Below are 22360 nucleotides of genomic sequence, written 5' to 3'. Positions count from 1 at the left end.
ACAATAAAGTTTGTTCATACTTACCTGGCAGACATATATATAGCTGAATTCGGAAATACAGCTACATACATATCTGACAGGCAAGTTTCATGAACAAAACTTAGGAGAATCGAAGCAGTCAGCTCAAGCTTCTTATGTTATTGGACATAAGCGTTCATTGACGTAGTCTACAAGTCTATTTCTTGTACGAGTCTGCGAATGACGAATGAGATCTCTTCCGAATCTTGTCAATAAGAGCTTATTCGCTTACGCAATATCAAGTTAATGAGATGTTTGTCAATGAGAAACTAACCCATTTACGGGACAAAGATATTTTTGTCAATGAGGGGATACCCACTTACTTGACAAAACGATAGTATATTGTCAATGGGGAAAAGTCACTGAATTGATAAAACGTAATCCAGGAAGTCGAGCATTTTATTTTCGATTCCCGTCTCAAACGAGGAAGGGGCAAGAATCCTGTTAAGAGACTGGGCTTACGTCAGGTAGAACGACGATGTTCAATTCGGCAGCGTAGTCCCCGACTAGGAACTAACACAAATCTATCATCTGAAAAGCCCTTTCAGATGGGCTAAAAAGCTGGCAAAATTATCCTGGGAAGAGGAAGAAACTCTCCAACCAGCTTCCTCTCCCGTATCACAACTAATGCCTGCTAAAGCTTAAAATTTATTGGCAGTATGGCAAAGGCAGTCCTGTCTTGTTGCGTTCCTGAAGAGCGTACTTTTGATGGAGTGCCTTTGCAAGAATCCTACTGAACGTTTGCCCGAGAGTCCTGACGTGCAGGACATCGAGCCTTTATAACCCTTAACTGCCTTATCGCAAAGTCTTGACTGCGGTAGTGGCAACTTAAATTTATTGGCAGAATGGCAAAGCTTGCGGTAGAGCAAACGAGATCTTCCCTTGAGCTTTCCTTAACTCATCCACCTATGCGAAAAGCAATATTAATTGACAGAGACCTCTTGAATTCACGAAACCCGATGTCTTGCTGGGTTTCGAAGAAGAAGTTGTCTGTTCACTTTAAGCTTACTCCGAAGCACTGCCTACTTCACATTCTTTGCAGGTGAGTAGAAGGTATCATCGAAGGTAGAGTAAAAATTCTTTAAGCCCAAATCTGAAACAAGAGCTTGAAGAGTTCAACAGAAACGTTCAGCCAGGCGACACACCTGGCGTGCGCTGGTGCACGCTTGGCGTCCAACTGGAGCGCGCTCGCGGCCATTGGAGCGCGCTCGGCGTCCACTGGAGCGCGCTCGGTCCACTGGAGCGCGCTCGGCGCCCACTGGAGCGCGCTCGCGTCCATGGCGCGCGCTCGGCGTTCACTGGCGCGCACGCTCGGCGTCCACTGGCTGCGCGCGCCCCTGGCTTGGGTTGGTCCGCTCTCAAAAGCTTACTGCTACTATGACTTCTTTGACGTATTTCTCGGTGGAAAGACGGACACGAGTTCAGGCGACGTTCGCCTTCTTACTTCTCACTGAAACGCATAACGAGAGAGAGAGAGAGAGGACGTGAAGCGTCCTTTCTTCTATAAAGCTTCTATTTAGAGGGCAGCGAGTCCATCCGAAAGCTCCAACCCTGCGCGGGGAGGACGCTTCGGAGGACGAGAAGCAATCCTTCAGGATTCGTGCACGTGCACGCACTTAGGCAGTCTGGGGATTTTCATCAGAAACTGCCGAAGGCACGCCAGATCGGTGGGGGTTCCTCGTAACCCTCCTTCGGCTTTCGACATGCTCTCTCCCTCGTTCTGGGAGTCAAGCAGAGGTCCCGGCCTAGAGGCGAAACGAGGCCGATCTGACGCACCCTCCACTACACAAGGGGTATCACTGCACTTTCTGCACTTCACTTTTACTCTCTAAAGCAAGCACTTTCGATTCTAAGTTACGAATCGAAGGAGTATCAGAGAAAGGGCAATTTCTCTACAGACACTGCTTAGGGCCCGAAGGCAACACTGCAGGGTTAGGAGTAACCATTACAGAAGTAGCACTTCACAGCAATGAAGGAGAGCGAGCACCTCTCGTAGACATATACATAGCCCGTAGGCCATACTACAGGATTATGCAAAATAAAGTCTACAGGAAGGTTAGCAGGTTCACTACCCTGACTTTTGTTACTGATTAATTGCGTACATACGAATCATACGTCTTCCTTACGGAATTAGACATGTTTACTGATTAATTGCGTACATACGAATCATACGTCTTCCTTACGGAATAGACAAAGTCTCACCCTCCTTACATGACAAATCTCAACAAAGAAGCAAGACCCATACCCCTCGTAACATACCAAGTGCGAATCTACCGAAGCTTTCGGTAGCCACACCCTATCTTTGCAGACACCCCGTCTGAAAACTAGCATAACTAGATTCAGATATTTTATGCAAAAATGAATCAAATTCAAATCAATTTAAGATAGCGTATGCCTAGCCACAAATCCAAGTGAATAAATCAAAAGACAATTAGGATACTTAGCGGCAATGAAGTTTCCAAAATCCTAAGACGGAGGTACTGAAAACAGGTGTTTTCAGCACCGGCGACAGAAAAATTATGAATAGAAATGGGAATGATTCCTGATACCCGCCTCCCAGCGGCGGGAATGGGTACTAACCACCTGACTCCCACTGCGTGTGTCGTAAGTGTTTAAATTTCTGTCGGATTCGGAAAAATACAGCTATATATATATCTGACAGGTAAGTTTCATGAACAAATTTAGGCACCAGATGCCTTTGTGGGTGGTTTCGACATGGCAGGGTTTCAAATCCATCCTCTAAGGAATTTTTTACATTAAATCGCCATCTGGTAATGGTCTTCACATATGCTCTTCTCTAAGATTGCCTGAACCTTCCAACTAAGTCTTCATTCTGCAGCTTCCATTGCTACTACTATTCTGACTGCTCCTCACCCCCTCATTACATGTCTGAACCAGCTACGTAATTCTATTAGATATATCTAAACCCCAGCCGCTGGATACCACATTCCTTTGCAACCTCCCCATTTGTGATATCATGCTGCTACTGTACTCTAGCTATAAATCTTCCAATTTTGTACCCAGACCTCTTCAAACCAATATTTTCTTTAAAAAAAGGCCCAAGACCTTATACAGGCTTCATAAGCTGTTGCTGTAATAGGCTACTACTATTTTTATGTGAATGTTAAAAACACAGAAAATCATTAAAAACTAATGGCAATAATTATATCTTACATTATTTGGGAAGACATTATCTTCAATGTTCCATAAATTATTTGGGTCATGAATATTTGGATTACATGTAACTTCCATCTGTTCATATCCCCTGTAAAAAAAGAATGAATTAAATTTACTAATTTAATAATTATCCCAATATTTATCTGGTAACCTCATTCAGAAACCTATGTTACATTTTCATTACATGATTATCATCTTGTAAAACAGTTTCAATATATTAAGAGAGCATCATCTTACCATTTAGGGAGCTGCTTGTTGTGAGACATGAGCGAGCACCCAACCAAGTAGTGGTTAAGTCTGATTTTATGGACAACTGTTTTCACAACTTCCGATTCTTCACCATTGACAATCTCAACACGCCAGACATCATTCACGTCACCAACACCATTCTTGGGGATGAACAGGATAGAATTTACATACTACATATTTATGCGTGTATCCTACATGAATACCTAATTGTTCAATGATTTAGAAAAATCAAGGATTTCTCCATTAAACAGATTCTTCACCAAAGGATTTCTTTAATAATTAAACTGATTCTTCACCAATGACAATCTCAACATGCCAGACATTCACAACAATAATTCTAAAAGAACAGGATAGAATTTTCATATCATACCTTTATACATCTACCCTACATAAGTGCCTAACTGTTCAGTGATTTAGAATACTTAAGGATTTCTGCAATAAATTTAACAATAGTCTTTGTCCTTTTTGAGAATGTGTCAGTAGCATGAGAATCCATCCACAATAAATAAAACTGAGAATGAGCATTATCATTCTTGTAAACAAACACCTGGCATTTACCACTTACCACTTCTGCCTCTCCTTAATAAAAACTATAAGCAAATAACACTTTAAATATAAGCAAAATCACACTTAAGTGCAAACCAGCCTTAACCCAATCTCTTCTACACCATACAGGCTAGGTAAAAACTACACCTCAACCATATGAAACTAGCTGCCTTTCTAATATCAATGAATAACTAGCATTCATAAAGATTAATTATACTGCTGTACTTTATCAGCAAAATTCATTATCTAATACCTATACCATCTAGAAAATGCAAAAAATTAGAACTCTTTAGACTACAGGTACCGAGACCCTTTCTTGAGATGAAGCAGTAATATAAAAAGTAAAGTTCTGCACCCTTAAAACCTTGTTAATATATCAGCCTTCTGCATAGCAATACCTCACTTCGTAAAACTCAGTACCTTCAATTATTTCAGTGCAACTGAAAGATCAAAATCTTTTAAAGAAAATTGACATTTTTATAACAAAATAGCTTTTTGTATATAGTTACCAAGTATTTACATAGCTGTTAGTTAGAAACTATAACTATGTAATTATTTGATAAGTCACATATACAAAATAGTTCCTTTCATTTTATTTAAATTTATTTTTATATACTGTAACAAGACTTTTAGTGCTTCCTTAATGATTTCCTCTCAAATGAGAACTGAAAACTGGAGCAAGGATTCGCTATCAACGACTTCTAAAATGCTAATATGACTACAAAATTATAATAAAATGCATTGATTTTTACCCACTATAAAAATTTAATTTGAAGCCATCTATTAAAGTCCTTGATATTTAAAAATCACAGATTTTGAGTAATAGTAAACTAATTTCTCAATGCATAAAAAGCTTACCTCTCCATAACCAGTTATTTGATGGTGTCTCTTTGTGACTGGAGCATTTTCACGATGGGAGTGCAAGTTCCTACCAGTAGGAACATGTTCCAGACGAATCAAGTCTCCATTCTTTACAAGTTCAACAGGATCATCATCTTCCCAGTCACCTGGTTCTTCATTCCATTTCTTAACAAGCCTACAAGGGAAAAATTTGAATATCAACAAAAATTCATGCACTCAAACTGAAACACAATCTCAAATGAGAAAAAAATAGAAGAAAATTAATAAATACACTTGCTCCCTACACAAAATAAAAAAAATCTTACATGTAGTATATGAGAATTAATTTACTCTTCCATATTTACACTTAGGGATACAAAAAAAAAAAATATATGATATTGTTATTTTACAATAAAGTTTTGTACATACTTACCTGGCAGACATATACTTAGCTTACGTCTCTGACGTCACGTCAGAATTCAAAACTCGCGGCTAACGCGACAGGTAGGTCAGGTGATCTACCTTACCCGCCGCTGGGAAGCGGGTGTAAGAACCAACATACCTTTCTTGCCAGATTTTTTCTCTCTTATACCTGTCTCCTGAGGGGAGGCTGGGCGGGCCATCAATCGTATATGTCTGCCAGGTAAGTATGTACAAAACTTTATTGTAAAACAATAACAATATCATTTTTGTACATGAACTTTTACTGTCAGACATATACTTAGCTGATTGACACCCTTGGTGGAGGGATACAAGACAGAAAATAACAAAGAAAAGGTAAACAACACCTGTTGTAGGATAAAAATAACCTTGGTTCTTACCTAGGGCTGAAGACTTCTAGATACTGTCTATTAGTCTGCATAGCCATAAGAGCTACAGCGAGGGCGTGACCTACAGCTGAAAAGACTCTTTGGGTCTACTAACGGGACTTGATATCCGCTTACTTAGTAGAATCCAAGTCGGATCATGTCAATGGGGGTTCGCCCTCTTCTATGACAGAACCTGTCCACTACCAACGCAGGGAGCTTCAAACCAATCCGATCACCTAACCAAACTAAAGTTATTAGCATTACGAAACTAAAAAAGATGCCTACCTGCATCATTTTTCATACAACCATATGATCTCCATTAACAAAAAAAAACAAGGGAAAAAACTACTAAGGATATGTTCCAGCTCCCTGCCCCAGCACCGAATCCGCCGATACGTACGGGCCTAACGCGAAGCACTCGTCATACGTAATACTGACGTCTTTTAGGTAGTGGTTGGCGAATACTGAATTACATCTCCAGAATGTAGTTTTGTTTCCATTTCAGGATTCTGAAGAGACATATTCTTCTTAAAAGGCCAAGGAAGTGGCAATTGCTCTCACTTCATGAGCCTTGATTTTAGGAGCTTGAAAATGTTCTTCATTACAAGATCTATGTGCTTCTTTCACAACACTTCTAATGAAGAAAGACAGCGCATTTTTCGACAATGGTCTGCTGGGGTCCTTTACAGAGCACCATAAGTCTGTCCTCAATGCCCTTAAGGGTTTTCTTCTTCTGAAGGTAGTATTTTAAACTCCTAACAGGGCAAAGAGTTCTTTCAGGTTCTTCCCCCTACTAGGGCAGATAAACCACGAACCTCAAAGTTCCTTGGCCACGGATTTGAGGGGTTCTCATTTTTTGCTAAAAACGAAGGAAGGAAGGAACAAACCACGGAATCTCTTTGAAACCTACCCTTCCTTCTAGGGCATGAATCTCACTAACCCTTTTAGCGGATGCTAAAGCCATGAGAAAGAGAGCTTTCCTCGTGAGATCTTTGAAGGAGGCTAAATGTGGTGGTTCAAACCTAGCGGACCTCAGGAAACGAAGAACCACATCCAGATTCCAACTTGGAACTTCGTTCGAAGTTTTCTTGGAAGATTCAAAAGATCTTAATAGATCATGAAGATCTTTGTTATTCGAAAGATCTAAATTCCTATGTCTGAACACCGCAGCCAGCATGCTTCGGTATCCTTTGATAGTAGATACTGCCAAACCGCATTTTTCTCTGAGGAAAACTAGGAAATCTGCTATCTGAGTCACAGAGGTACTGGAAGAGGAAAACTTCTGGTTCCTGCACCAACGGCGAAAGACGTCCCACTTCGACTGGTAGACTTTAAGGGTCGAAGGTCTTCTAGCTGAGGCGATAGCCTTAGCAGCTTTTGTCGAAAACCCCTTCGCTCTGACAAGACTTTTGACAGTCGAAAGCTAGTCAGATTGAGAGCGGGGAGGTTTCTGTGATACCTGTCGAAGTGGGGTTGTTTGAGCAAATCTTGTCTTTGTGGAAGTGCTCTTGGAAAGTCCACCAACCATTCCAGTACCTCTGTGAACCAATCTTGGGCGGGCCAGAACGGAGCTACTAGCGTCATTCTTGTCCTCTCCGAGATAGCAAATTTCTTGAGGGTTTGTCCCAGTACTTTGAAGGGGGGAAAGGCGTAGACGTCTAGCCCTGTCCAATCTAGGAGAAACGCATCCACTGATACTGCTCCTGGGTCTGAGATCGGGGAGCAGTAAAGTTCGATTCTTGCGTTCTTTGCTGTTGCAAAGAGATCGATGTGAGGTCTGCCCATCTTCTCCACAGGTCTTGGCATACCTCTGAGTGGAGGGTCCACTCGGAAGGCAGGAGTTGATTCTTCCTGCTCAGAAGATCGGCCCTGACGTTCCTTTCTCCCTGTACGAATCTGTGAGAAGACTGATCTTCCTTGTTTGAGACCACAGCAGAAGCTCCCTTGCTGTTTCGTACAGGGAGAAGGAGTGCGACGCCCCCTGTTTTTTTGATGTACGCCAAGGCTGTGTGTTGTCCGAATTGACCTGCACTACTGCATTTCGGACGTGGGGTTCGAAGGCTTTCAATGCCCAATCCAGACTGCCATCAACTCTTTCTTGTTGATGTGCCAGGACACCTGATCCCCCTTCCAGGTGCCTGACACTTCTCGTCCCGAGCGTCGCTCCCCAAACCTGCCTCCGATGCGTCGGAAAACAACACATGGCTGGGGTTCGGCATGTAAAAAAAGAGACATTCCTTCCACAAATCGAAGTGGGTTGCTCCACCGACCGAAGGTCTCTCTTGATTTCCCTTGAGATCTTGAAGGAGAACTCCAAGATCTAGGGAGAGACGCCCCTCCAGTTCTGGTATAGGAAGAACTGTAGAGGCCTGAGATGCAACCTTCCTAGAGAAACTAATTGCTCCAGCGAGGAGAGTGTCCCCAGCAGACTCATCCACTCCCTCGCTGTGCATGCATCTTTCTCTAGGAAGGTCGTTATTTTCTCGTAGCAACGAGCTATCCTCTCTGGCGACGGAAAAGCCCGAAAAGCCAGAGAAGCTATCCGAATCCCCAGATAGATCCTCTCTTGACTGGGGATTAATTGAGACTTCTGGAAGTTCACCAGAAGTCCCAGAGAACTTGCCAATGTAAGGGTCTTTTGAAGTCCTCCAGACATCTTTCTTGAGACTCTGCTCTGATTAGCCAGTCGTCGAGATAAAGCGACACCCTCACTCCCTCCAAATGTAGCCACTGCGCCACGTTTTTCATTAACCCCGTGAAAACTTGGGGTGCAGTTGATAGGCCGAAGCACAAGGCCTTGAATTGGAAGATGTTTCCTCCCATCATGAATCGTAGATACTTCCGTGAAGAAGGATGGATCGGCACATGAAAGTAAGCGTCCTGAAGGTCTAGAGACACCATCCAGTCCCCTGGACGAAGAGCCGCTAACACTGAGGAAGTTGTCTCCATGCGAACTTCCTCTTTTTCCACAAAGACGTTCAGGGCGCTTACATCCAACACCGGTCTCCATCCTCCTGAGTTCTTCGGAACTAGGAATAGTCTGTTGTAAAAGCCCGCAGAGCGGGGATCTTTCACTAGTTCTATAGCCTCCTTCTCTAGCATGAGATCTACTGCTAGAGAAAGGGCTTGATTCATGATGGGGTCCTTGTACTTGGCTACCAACTCCCTCGGAGTTGTCGTCAATGGTGGTCTTGACGAGAAGGGAATGAGGTATCCTTTGCTGACAACCGATAGGGACCAATTGTCTGCCCTTTGTGGGCCCAGACGTCGGCAAATTTCAGTAGTCTGGCACCACTGATGTCTGGAGTCCTTGATACGCTATTTCTTCCCTCTGACTGACTTAGAGAAGGTTTTACCTCTCTTAAAAGGTCTAGTCCCTCTGGTTGCAGAACCTCTGACAGCGGGTCCTCCTCGAAGGGCTCCTGTCTCAGAGGAGTCTCTTTCTTGGCCTTGGTTGGAAGACAGAGCGAGGTTTCCTGGCCCGCCTGGGCTAACATGTCCTGAGTGGCCTTAGCTGAAAGGGCACTCGAGACATCTTGAATAATTTTCTTGGGGAACAGAAGAGAAGAGAGTTGAGCATACATAAGCGAGGCCCTTTGCGCATGTGACAACTAACCTGCCTTCGTGAGAACGAAAACAGTAGACCGACCGTTTCTTAATCACTCCAGCTCCAAACAGTGAGGATACTTCACTCGATCCGTCTCTCACTGCTTTATCCATGCAAGTGAGGACACAGTTAAGATCTTCAGGAGACAGAGCATCTGGGGTCTGGGTCTTATTAGCCAGAATACCTAAAGACCAATCAAGGAAGTTGAAAACTTCCAGGACTCGGAAACATTCCCTTCAGTAAGTGGTCAAGTTCGTTCATTCCCCACGTAGTCTTGGCGGACAAGAGGGCGGAACGACGAGCAGAATCCACCAATGAAGAGAAGTCCGAGTCCGCAGACGAAGGGAGAGCGAGGCCTAAAGGTTCTCCCGATTCGTACCAGAATCCCAATCTGCCAGTCAGTTTAGACGGAGGGAAAGAAAAAACCGTCTTCCCTTTCTCTTCCTTAGAAAGGAGCCATTCCCCAAAACCTCTCAGCGCCTTCTTCATGGAAACAGTAGGTTTCATCCTTACACAAGACGAAACCTTCGACGTCTTCGAAGAATAACGAAAGAGGAGAAGGGAAGCCACAGGAGAAAGGATATCTCCAAACTCTTGCAGGAGTAACTCTGTCAGCCTCTTATAGGAGGAAACAGAGGAGTCTTTTGGTCCTTCTTCTTCTGAGGGGTCCTGTTCTTCCTGAGCTGAAGAGCCCTCATGATCCTTAGAGGCGCGACTATTCTTAAAAGAGTCTCTAGAGGAAGTAAGACGTATACGTCTTGGAGACAATGCTTCAGGAAAGTGTCTACTTGCAACATCCTTCTTGTCTGGAGGAGTGCGTTTCCCAGATTCTTGGAGCCTAACAGGAGTAAGGCGGCAGTCAGGCGCAGAGCGCCTGTTTGAAGAAGAACTTCTATCAGGCTCTTGGCGCCTATCCAAAGGAGAGCGGCTACCAGGCGAACAGCGCCTGCCATACGAGAAGCGCCTACCAGGCTCTTGGCGCCTGAACCGAGGCGAGAGGATCTCTGGCGACGAGCGCCTACTAGGTGAGCGCCTACAAGGGGAGAAGCGCCTGCTAGGCTCTCGGCGCCTGACTCGAGGCGAGTGAAAGTCGGGAGAAGAGCGCCTGCCAGGCGAAACGCGCCTAACAAGCTCTTGACGCCTGTCCAGCGAAGGGCGCCTGTCCGATTTAGGGCGCTTGTCAACCGGAGAGTGGAGGCGCGAACCGAGGAGCGGCTACGAGGCGAGTAGCGCCTACTAGGCTCTTGGCCGCCTGTCAATGGGAGCGATCCTGTCTCGAGAAGAGCGTCTGTAGGGTGAAGATCTCCTACGCGCAGTTTGCTCCTTGTCCGAAAGGAGAAACCCGTGTTCCTGTCAGGCGAATGTCGCTTAGACGCAGATGTGATCTTGTCCGAAGCAGAAAGCCTCCTGCGAGAATCCGAACGCACAGGTGAGCGCGCCGCTTCCGTCGAATAGCGAGAGTCAGGAGAGGGGAGCCTGGACTTCTTTACAGGAAGCGAGACGTCCTTCCTACGACGAGAAGACACGCAAGAGAGCCAGCCAGAGCCGAAATCTGCGCCTGAAGGTTAGCCAACACCCTTGCAGGAGAATTCACAAACTCGTGAACAGGTGACGAGGCTCGATCTCACCGCTCGGGAACGATACTCCTCGAGATCTCTTATTCGCTTCTTCGCTTCCACCTCAGGCTCTTCCGAAAAAACTTCAGGGCTGGAAGGGCGGGCGCAGGGAGCGTTCCAGGCTCTCTTCGAAGGGCGCGAGGCTTCCGAAGAGCTCATCCTCGTTTAGGAGAAGGCGAAGACGAGAAGCATTGGCGCAAAATTTCTCTCTTGGAGCATCCAAGGTAGCCTGGGAACGATCAACAGGAGCTACCGAGGGGACGCCTGACCTTTGGGGCATGCTCCCTAACCTCCCTGCGGGCTTTCGACCTTTCCCCTCCTCCACTGGGACTGGGAGTCTGGAAGAGGTCTAGGCCTGGAAGCATTAGGGAGCCGATCAGACGCACCCTCCACTGCACTGGTTCACTGCACAAATCACTATTGGAATCACTCTTACCTTCTAATTGTTTGATTTTCCTCTCCATACTGCGAATGGTGGCTTTCATGGAGGCCACTTCCGAAGGCGCATCTTCGGTCTTAGGTGCAGGGAGCAGGGGCTGAAACTGAACCAAATAGGAGGCTACTTCTAATAAAATAGGATTATCTACATCCAACTCGCTAATACGAGATCTACTACTGCTCCCCCCCCCCCTCCGGAAGAAGCTTTCCTAACTTTTATCCTTTTCAAGCTTCCTCAAGTAGGAAGACAAATTCCATTCATCCTCATTCAGCTTTTCACATTCATTACAAGGGTTATTAAAGGTGCATTCATTCCCTCTACTTCAAACATACCGTGTGAGGGTCTACCGCAGCTTTCGGTAGCCTCACCTTACACTCAGTCATACAACAAACTCTAAACATAGCAGTTTTCTTAGTATCAACATCAGACATCATGAATCCAAGAAAAATCCAAAGAAAAGTCCAATAACTGTCCACAAATCGCAAATGCCAGGCCAAAAGATCGGGTACTCACCAAAAGTCCGTAGAAACAATCCAGGGCGAAAACGAGCAAAGAATCCAACTGTCAAGAGGTACCGACAACAGGTGTGGTCGACACCGACGACAAGAAAAAATCTGACAAGAAAGGTATGTTGGTTCTTACACCCGCTTCCCAGCGGCGGGTAAGGTAGATCACCTGACCTACCTGTCGCGTTAGCCGCGAGTTTTGAATTCTGTCGTGACGTCAGAGACGTAAGCTAAGTATATGTCTGACAGGAAAGTTCATGTACAAAACTTAAATGTATATAAGAATAAATTTGCGCTTCCCTATGTACACTTAGGGATTTCATTGATTCTGTCCCAGGAAGAACTGCACAACTCTGATTATTTATTTCCATGTGATGACCCAAGAACATGAAATTAAAAAATAAAAAAAACAAAAACTTGCTATAAAGTAAAGCCAAACTGAAGGAATTGCCTTTTAAAAGTGGGACAATATGGACCCCAGAGATATAGAATTGTCCCCAGAGATATAGAATTGTCAGAAATCTTCATTACATTAACACCAAGTTTGCAAAGCTACCCAAACTGTTCTCTGCACTAGTTTCCAGATCTCCCTTTACGGAAATCATGCGCAGTGTTCTACCTTAATACCAAGTTTTCAATGTAATTCCTTAAAATGTGTACGATTGAAAAAAATTATGTGAAACAGAGGGCCGATCTCCATACAAGGAAATCTGTACACTAATGGCCTACCTTTATGCAAAGTGTAACTGAAATCCCTTAAAATGTGCATTAGTTGTGATGCCAAGTTAAGTGGAACAGAGGCACTGATGGATTGCTGATCTTCCATATATGCATGATGGTATATCTCTGCAACAAGGTGGACTACAATTTATCCTTCAAAGTACCTAAGTAATGTGATGATTACCTAAGCATTTCCGACATACTGATGAACAGGATGAGAAATGCAAACAAACGGAAGGGAAAACTGTAATCCCCTTGGCTTTGCTGGTAGGTATTTAGAAAATTTTGAGTGGTGCCCATAGCAAAATGCCCTTGGAATGCGAGGTACACACTGACAATTGGAACATTTTAGTAATGTCTCTGGCTCATCATTAATGAAAAACTTCAAAACAACCAATGAAATACTAAGTACCAATAAACCAAACCAGTCATGCTTCCTGACTACTAAGGAAGAACAATTCAGGTAGTAAAATATGAACGAAACAAATATCCACACAAAAACAGTTCCTGTACTACAGTTTACTGCTTTTGGAGCAAGGAGACATATTTGCCCTGGGAAGCAAATTCATGTATATATTACTTACAAAGTAAAATAAAAAAAGAGCAAGAGATCTTACCATTTGTTATTGAAATCTTTATGTGAGTATGTCGTAATTTGCTGCTGACGAGCCCCTACACCCTCTGGATAGAGATGAATGTGGGAGTGAAGATAACCACCACCTGTTCGTGCATTTTTCAGGGTGATTTCAGCGCCATAAGCCAGTTCTGGTAAAGTAAAATACTTTGTAATTGTTATGCCAAAGTTTGCTAAACTCAGCTACATTAAAAATATGAAAGATTTTACAGTACGTACACAAAAAAATATTATTCAACAAATATTATTCACATTAAAAATCTGCAGCACATTCACAGAGATAGGCATCTGTATGAATGATACAAATTACAAATGCAAACTGCAAATGAGGTACAAACATCCTTCAATCACTTTACTGCCGTTTACTGTAAAGCACGTTTAAATAATGTTTAATTCCCTGTTTACTGGTTTTACAGACTTAAAGGTGTATGCATATATAAGCTATGCTTTGGCAAGTGTTGGGTTAATTACTACATAAAACAGGTGCAAGCTACACTACATCGACAATCAATTTTATAGAGTATTGCAATGTAATGTTCAATTACCAGAGCATCTGGAAGGCAACTCCACAAGAAAAGGAACGTTTGAGATATCTACATTGGGAACGTTTGGGATATCTACATCAGTTTTGAGTTTACAACTATATTAGTATATGCACAACATAAACAGATAATGGATATGGATTAAGGCAGGGACTTAATTCAGTAGTAAAGAAGTGCATTTCATTATTCTTTTTTCCTTATACACTGGAATATGTTTTTCATTTTTAATGTACATGTAGCATTGAACTTTTAAAATATTCACACAGTTCATTCCAGTCCTTTGTGTATACATAATAGAACACTCATGAGTGGTGTTGCAGTACTGAATTTTAATGAACCAATAGTCTGAGCATAATAATGAAAGGTCTCAAGTTACACACACTGTTTGCTTGCTAAAATGCAGTGTTTTGGGTATATTTGAAGCAAAACTGGATTGTTGGAAATTTTTATACAACATTTATACTACTATTCTTGCTTCTGTAGGTGTAAAGGGTAGGCTAAAGAAATGAAGTCAGGTTTGGATTTGAGGCAGACTAGCATAACCTAAACTAGGACATCCCTCATATTCACCTTATGCCTTCTTCTGCCATCCCAAGGGATCTATTGACAATAGGTAGTGAGAGGATACTGTACAGTATATGGTAAAAACTTCAATCATGACCACTATCAACCATAGTTTTAAGTTTTACTGTCCATCTCTACATTCTATGCCTCGAACATAAGTTAAGAAGTGTTTTCCAATGCAACAAAGAAAACTGGTCTAAAGCAACTTATTAGTGATGCTGTTAAAAAACTTTCTATAAAGATTAAAAAACATGAGCAACAAGTAAACATACAGTATTGCTGTATCAAAGCCAAATACAAGAGCAAGACAGAAAGAGTAAAAGTAATAATAAAAGTTACGAAGTGTATACAAAGTGAAACAAAGGAGGCAAAAGTAAACAAGATGACAATGATATGAAGGAGGTATGGCTGTAAAAACTGTCACACATCCATGCATACCTGGACTTCAACAAAGGTTGTGTGTTAAGGCCACAAAAATCACATTTCTTACCTAATGGCATACTAGCATTGTATAAAGAATTTCCTTCTAGCTGTGACTGGAATGCAGAGCTATAGAATCCATCTCCATTACCACTGAAAAATATCAAAAGACAGTGTTAGTTAAGCTTATTACATTGCCTAAATATTATCATGTTTACATACCAAAAATGCATCAAACAAGTTTCAACTTTCAACTTCAAACCTTAAGTACAAAAGGAAGCAAGTGTAAAAATTAGTCTTCCCAGATAGGAATCAAACCCACTGTAGTTAGGAGAATGAAGTTAATGCTTAACCCATTACATGGTGTTATGGCTTAAGCATTAACAAAATTCTAACATCATTATTAGAATTGATGTTTAGTTTAACCAAACCACTTATATTTAACATTAAAGTTTTCCTCTCTCGAAAGGCTGGCCTGACAGATCAGTTGTAAATGAATTTACAAGATATTCTATAAATTGCTAAATGTAAAAATTAAACAAGTGGAAAGATTGAAAATGTTGAATTTTTGACCAACTTTTCATTTAAAAGAATTTTTTTTTAAACTGACTTTTAATTGGACGACCACATAAAAAAATAGTTTGTGCCATTTTGAATTCAGTATTCTACTACTGTGTCATGATGAATGAATAATGTAGGCTATTCATCAAATATCCATGGACCAAATGCATTAGAGAAATTTTAAGACTGAAAACCATTACTTCAATGGTTTATGTTTCTTGTGAATCTTACCTCTTACACAAAACAGTAAGATGAATGTAGAAATATACACAATACAGCACTATTGGAAGAACAATCAGACCAAGTGCACGCGCCATGAAATGCTGTGCGACATATCTCTGTAAAGAAACCATAATTTGATGATCCTGGAAAATCTTTTATATTCAAATTATTTACTAGTTTATTGGCTAGGTTAAATAAAATACAGTGTAAAAACTACCTGACTATATACAAAAAATTACTTAAGCATTGGAGTTAGGACATACATTATCTTAAAAATGATATTGTTATGATACAATAAAGTTTGTTCATACTTACCTGGCAGATATATATATAGCTGTATTTTCTGAAGTCCGACAGAATTTTAAAAACTTCCGACACACGCAGTGGTCGGCCAGGTGGTTAGTACCCATTCCCGCCGCTGGGAGGCGGGTATCAGGAACCATTCCCATTTTCTATTCATAATTTTTATTTCCACTGTCCCTGAGGGGAGGTGGGTGGGTACTTGATTATATATTATCTGCCAGGTAAGTATGAACAAACTTTATTGTATCATAATATCATTTTGTTCATGAAACTACCTGTCAGATATATATATAGCTGAATCCCACCTTTGGAGGTGGGAAGGGACAGAATAGAAGGATTTTGGGAAACATATATATGCAGATGATTTACATCTTGGTTCCACCTGTTAGCATAGCTGGCTTCGTGGTTACTGCCACGTAAGTCTGCTTGTGCTACTAGAGTTGCCAGGGCGAGGTAGAGACCTATATAGCTTGGTGCACTCCAGATGATCTGTCAACAGGGGTGGCGAGACCACGACGTGACTAGACCAATTATTGACCATACCATGAGGGCTAAGAAGTAAAATAAAATATATATATAAATATATATATCACCACTGACCAACCTAGCCAAAGTTTAAGGTGTGTTAACTAAGGCTTAAGAGTTAATAAGTCGCCGTTGTCGGCGACTCAACAACTAAATTAAGAACTCTTCCTAACCATTTTCTACAGGATAGGATGAGTGGTACTTCTTGCCCCCAAGACAGTGTCTGCAGACACGTATGGCCCTAGCGAGCAGCAGATCTCATATGCCATCTTCACATCTCGCAGGGAGTGTGAAGTGAACACAGAGTTGCTTCGCTAAAACATGGTACTCAGGATGTTGCTGAGTGCCATGCTCGGTTGAAAATGCTTCCGAGGCCGCGCCCTCACCTCGTGAGCATTCAGATAAAGATTTTCAAATCTTTGTGCAAATACAATGAATGGAAGGAGCATTTTTGAAAGAACTCCTTAAAACACTAAAGCCAGGGTGTTCTTCGATATGGGCAAGTCTGGTCTTTTTGGAACCGACTGCAGATTGCCCGAATGACTTCGACTTTCTTGAGTTTTATGTAGATAAAACTTGAGACCCCGACAGGGCACAGGACACTCTCTGGCTCCTGCCACTAACTTGTGCCATCCTTGCTTCCAAGCTCCTGGCCCAAGGCGACAAAACGGGTTTCCATTCTTAGGCCACAACGGAAGGCTTAGAGAGCACACGCCTTGTGTGTTCTCTAAAGCCAAAACTTGTGACGATGGCTTAAAATCTCACTAACCTCTTTGTCGTATCTAGGGTGGTTAGAAGAAGGCCTTCCTGATCACATGCAAGAAGTTAACAGGTAGGAGAGGTTCGAATGCTTTGACATCAAGACTTCAGACTACATCTAAGTTCCATATTGAAGCTTCGATCTGGACATGCACAGTCAGTCCGTCTGTACTAAAGTCAAGTGACCGACCAGTTGACCAAGTCAGACGAATCAAGGACAGCAAGGCTGTTACCCTGAAGACCATAAGGCACTATTCTTCGCTGAAGGATGAGTGTCTGGACTGCCTGGGCGATTCAATCTAAGCAAACCTTGGGGGTGTATCAACGCAACCCAACGTCGTCAGCGAATCAACTCCTGACTCGAGCTTCTGGTGCCAGGGAAAAAGGAGCGAGGAGCAAAAAGGCGATTCAGTCCCGAAGGAAGAATGCCTGACAGTCCAACCTGGTCTCATGTTACACGATCATCGGGGGTGTATAAACGCAACCGACTTCGTCAACAAGAAACTCAGGGCTACTACATGTCACCTGATCTCGCACGAGTGTCTGACTCCGAGAAAACAGGTGAGACAAAAAGTAGATGGTGAGCGAGATTCGAGATTCCACAGAACTCAAAGATCGTGAAGGGCTTTGTTGTTTGACAGACGCAAATCTCTGAGCCCAAAGGCCTCAACAACATATTTGCGTATTCTTTAATAGTTGTGACTGCCCAGCTTATCCCATTCTTCAGGCGGAAATGGAAAGACGGTAATCTTATTCCTGTCAACATCTCGATAGCCTGAAAACGTAGTCAGACTCAGAGCGGGATAGGTTATAGGTACCTTTCGAGTTAGAGTAGACCGACTCTCGGAAAAGGTCCTTGGAAAGTGAACTAGGAAGTATGTGACCTCTGTGAATCAGGATCCTGAAGGCCAACATGGGGCGATCAGCGTCATTGTCGCTCCCTGTGACGTCATAAATCCTCTTATTACATTTCCTAAGCGACTGAAAAAGGGGAAAAGAGACTAAACATCCATCCCCGTTCAATATCATAGGATGGCGTTTAATGGTACGATCCCGGATCGAGAATAAGGGAGCAGAGAAGAAGAAGACCTCTTCGTCCTCAACATATCGAAGAGAAGAATGAAAGGGCGTCCCTAAAGTCTCCACAACTCTCAAACTTACTTCTCAAGAAAGATTCCACTCGGAAGTCAATAGTTGCTGCCCGTCGATCGAGACGATTCGTATGACTTTTGCAATCCTGTAACGAACCTCTAGAGGATCGTTACATTCTACGCCTGTTGTTATAATAGGCTCTTTCTCGTAAAAACTGAACAGGGACCGAGAGAGATACTTCTTAAGATATGAGAGAGCTGTGGAATATCAGAGTTGATCTGGACCATGGTTCCCAAAAACTCGTTTCGAGGACTGGAGGGACTACCGAATCGCTTTTACTTCTTTCAGATTAAGATCCAGGACATCTGAAAACCCTATCCAGATGTCGGCACCTTCTTTCTATCACCTCATGTGATAGACGCACTGAGAGATGTTCAGAATCATTACCCAGATCTTGAATAATATTTCAGTTTCCCGGTAGGAAAAAACTGTGGTCTGAATTGCAGTCTATTCGGTGGGGAAACAAACTTCTTCAGGAAGGAAATGGTCCCCAGCAAGCTCATCCATTCCCTCCCCGAGTATGCTTACTTCCCTAATAAGGCTGCGCTTTGCCTAAGCAGGAGAGCATATAAAAGTGCAATGTTGCGGTAGAACTCGTCGTTCTATACCGTGCGGTAACGAGCACCGAAAGGATTAAAGAGATAACTCTGCTGAACATAGTAAGGCAAAACGAATGCAACGTTTATTCATTCACGTAAGAAAAACCCCTCAATCTTAGGCTAAAGTCCGTGATTGTAGGGACAGAGATACAGTTAGTCAGTCAATCCCGCAGGAGAGACGTAACCGCCAGCGCAGAGATACGGTTAGTCAGTCAATCCCGCAGAAGAGAGAGACGTAACCTACCGTGCATGACGGCTCACGATCTGTTACTGGCTCGGTTGGACTGGAGGACAGACACAGCGTGACAGCAGCAGCAGCAGCTTACGAAGTCGTCTTTCTTAACTTTATGTCTGGGTTGCAGCTACCCTATTCTACGAAGAAATAGGTCCGTTATTTTTTGAGCAGAAAGACCTCTCAAGCTGGTATATTTAAGCGAAACAGAAAACGCTAAATATATAGATGCGTTTGTGTCGTCAGAACACTACCATACAACGGTAAAAGATAAATCGGAAACTCCTGGAAGGCTGCAGGGAGTAACGATTAAATGTCCTTAAAATAGACAATAGACCTCTCGGTTGCCATCCGAAGAGGTAACTACAGCAAGCGTATATGACTTGAACCAACCAGAAATAAAATAACGCAAGGCAAAATATGAAATTATATCAATCAATAAAAAGTTTGGGTTCATACTTACCTGGGCAGTAAGATATATAGCTGAATTCGGAAATACAGCTACATAACATCTGACAGGCAAGTTTCATGAACAAAACTTAAGAGAATCGAAGCAGTCAGCTCAAGCTTCTTATGTTATTGGACATAAACGTTCATTGACGTAGTCTACAAGTCTATTTCTTGTACGAGTCTGCGAATGACGAATGAGAGCTCTTCCGAATCTTGTCAATAAGAGCTTATTCGCTTACGCAATATCAAGTTAAAGAGATTTTTGTTTGTCAATGAGGCACTAACCCATTTACGGGCCAAAGAGATATTTTGTCAATGAGGGGATACCCACTTACTTGACAAAACGATAGTATATTGTCAATGGGGGAAAGTCACTGAATTGACAAACGTAATCCAGGAAGTCGAGCATTTTATTTTTCCAATTCCCGTCTCAAACGAGGAAGGGGCAAGAATCCTGTTAAGAGACTGGGCTTACGGCAGGTAGAACGACGATGTTCAATTCGGCAGCGTAGTCCCGACTAGAAACTAACAAAATCTATCATCTGAAAAACCCTTTCAGAATGGGCTAAAAGCTTGCAAAATTATCCTGGGAAGAGGAAGAAACTCTCCAACCAGCTTCCTCTCCCGTATCACAACTAATGCCTGCTAAAGCTTAAAATTTATTAGGCGGTATGGCCCAAAGTAAGTCATGTCTGCGCTTCCTGAAGAGCGTCCTTTTGATGAGTGCCTTTGCAAGAATCCTACTGAACGTTGCCGAGAATCCTGACGTGCAGGAGGCATCGAGCCTTTACATAACCTGTAACTGCCTTATCGCAAAGTCTTGACTGCGGTAGAGAAAACGAGATCTTCCCTTGAGCTTTCCTTAACTCCATCCACCGTTTGCGAAAAGCAATATAATATTGACAGAGACCTCTTGAATTCACGAAACCCGAGGTCTAGCTGGGTTTCGAAGACGAAGTTGTCTGTTCACTTTAACGCTTCCTCCGAAGCACTGCTTACTTCACATTCTTTGCATGTGAGGTATAAGGTATCACCGAAGGTAGAGGTAAAAATTCTTGAGGCCCAAATCGTAAACAAGAGCTTGAAGAGTTCAACAGAAACGTTCAGCCAGGCGACACACCTGGCGTGCGCTGGCGCGCGCGCTCGGCGTCACTGGCGAGCAGCGAGCACGCTCGGCGTCCACTGGCGCGCGCGCTCGGTATCCACTGGCGTGCGGCCGGCGTCCACTGGTGCGCGCTTGGCGTGCACCCGGCGCGCCTGGCGTCCATCCGAACGTCCCGTCCAAGCCGAGCGTCAAAAGAAGCGTGCAGAAAAGCGTCACGCTCCTGACAGGCGTTAAAACAAGCGAGATACATCTCTGAGAGAAATCCGACTGCACGAAACAGTCTCAGGTGAAAGGTTGATCGTGTGAGAATACGATGGGGCGAGGAACGCCTTCTTATTCTCACAGTAACAAAGCTCGGACGTCCGCTCTCAAAAGCATCCTGCTACTAAGACTTCTTTTTCATATTTCTCGGTGGAAAGACGTACACGTGATCAGGCGACGTTCGCCTTCTTACTTCTCACTGGAACGCATAACGAGAGAGGACGTGAAGCGTCCTCTTCTATAAAGCTTCTATTTAGAGGGCGCGAGAGTCCTTCCGAAAGCTCCAACCCCTCGCTGAGGACGCTTCGGAGACGAGAAGCAATCCTTCAGGATTCGTGCACGTGCACGCACTTTAGGCAGTCTGGGGATTTCATCATAAACTGCCGAAGGCACGCCAGATCGGTGGGGGTTTCTCGTAACCCTCCTTCGGCTTTCGACATGCTCTCCCCTCCCCCGGGTCCTGGGAGTCAAGCAGAGGTCCCGGCCTAGAGGCGAAATAAGGCCGATCTGACGCACCCTCCACTACACAAGGGCGGGGCACTGTTCACTGCACTTAGCCACTTCACTATTGCTCTCTAAAGCAAGCACTTTCGATTCTAAGATACGAATCGAAAGAGTATTAGAGAAAGGGCAATAACCTCTACAGACACTGTTTAGGGCCCGAAGGCAACATTACAGGGTTATGAGAAACAATAACAGAAGTAGCACTCTTCACAACAATGAAGGAGAGCGATCACCTTTCGCAGACATATTCATAACCCGTAAGCCATACTACAGGGTTAGGCAAAAAAAAAATCTACAGGAAGGTTAGCAGGTTCACTACCCTGACTTTTGTTTACTGATTAATTGCCGTACATAGAATCATACGTTTTCCTTACGGAATAAGACATGTTTTACTGATTAATTGCGTACATGACGAATCATACGTCTTCCTTACAGAATTAGACAAAGTCTCACACTCCTTACATAAATCTCAACAAAGAAGCAAGACTCATACCCCTCGTCATACCAAGTGCGGATCTACCGAAGCTTTCGGTAGCCACACCCTATCTTTGCAGACAACACCCTCTGAAACTAGCCTAACTAGATTCAGATATCTTATGCAAAAATGAATCAAATTCAAATCAATTTAAGATAGCGTATGCCTAGCCACAAATCCAAGTAAATAAATTAAAAGACAATTAGGATACTTAGCGGCAATGAAGTTCCAAAATCTAAGACGGAGGTACTGGAAACAGTTTTGTTTCCAGCACCGCGACAGAAAATTATGAATAGAGAATGGGAATGGTTCCTGATACCCGCCTCCCAGCGGCGGGAATGGGTACTAACCACCTGGCCGACCACTGCGTGTGTCGGAAGTTTTTAAAATTCTGTCTGACTTCAGAAAATACAGCTATATATATATCTGACAGGTAAGTTTCATGAACAAAATGTTTTGCATTAACCCATTCCCACAAGGTTTATAATTTAAAAAAAAATCTTATCAGATTTATATAAAAAAATA

At 43.1% G+C, this 22360-nt stretch overlaps 1 protein-coding gene across 1 annotated transcript in view; it reads right to left on the bottom strand.

Moving 5' to 3' along the window:
- LOC135200823 (protein O-mannosyl-transferase 2-like) overlaps positions 1–22360 on the bottom strand; it is a 43780-nt gene that overhangs the window by 9146 nt on the left and 12274 nt on the right. Inside the window, 6 exon segments of the mRNA XM_064229497.1 lie at positions 3197–3283; positions 3433–3584; positions 4849–5026; positions 13145–13292; positions 14758–14840; positions 15480–15586. Coding sequence (XP_064085567.1) covers positions 3197–3283; positions 3433–3584; positions 4849–5026; positions 13145–13292; positions 14758–14840; positions 15480–15586 — 755 coding nt within the window.

Source organism: Macrobrachium nipponense, chromosome 27, assembly GCF_015104395.2.
Source record: "Macrobrachium nipponense isolate FS-2020 chromosome 27, ASM1510439v2, whole genome shotgun sequence".
Taxonomy (NCBI): domain Eukaryota; kingdom Metazoa; phylum Arthropoda; class Malacostraca; order Decapoda; family Palaemonidae; genus Macrobrachium; species Macrobrachium nipponense.
Note: the sequence above shows the minus strand (reverse complement) of the source record. Positions and strands in the feature narration are given on the sequence as shown.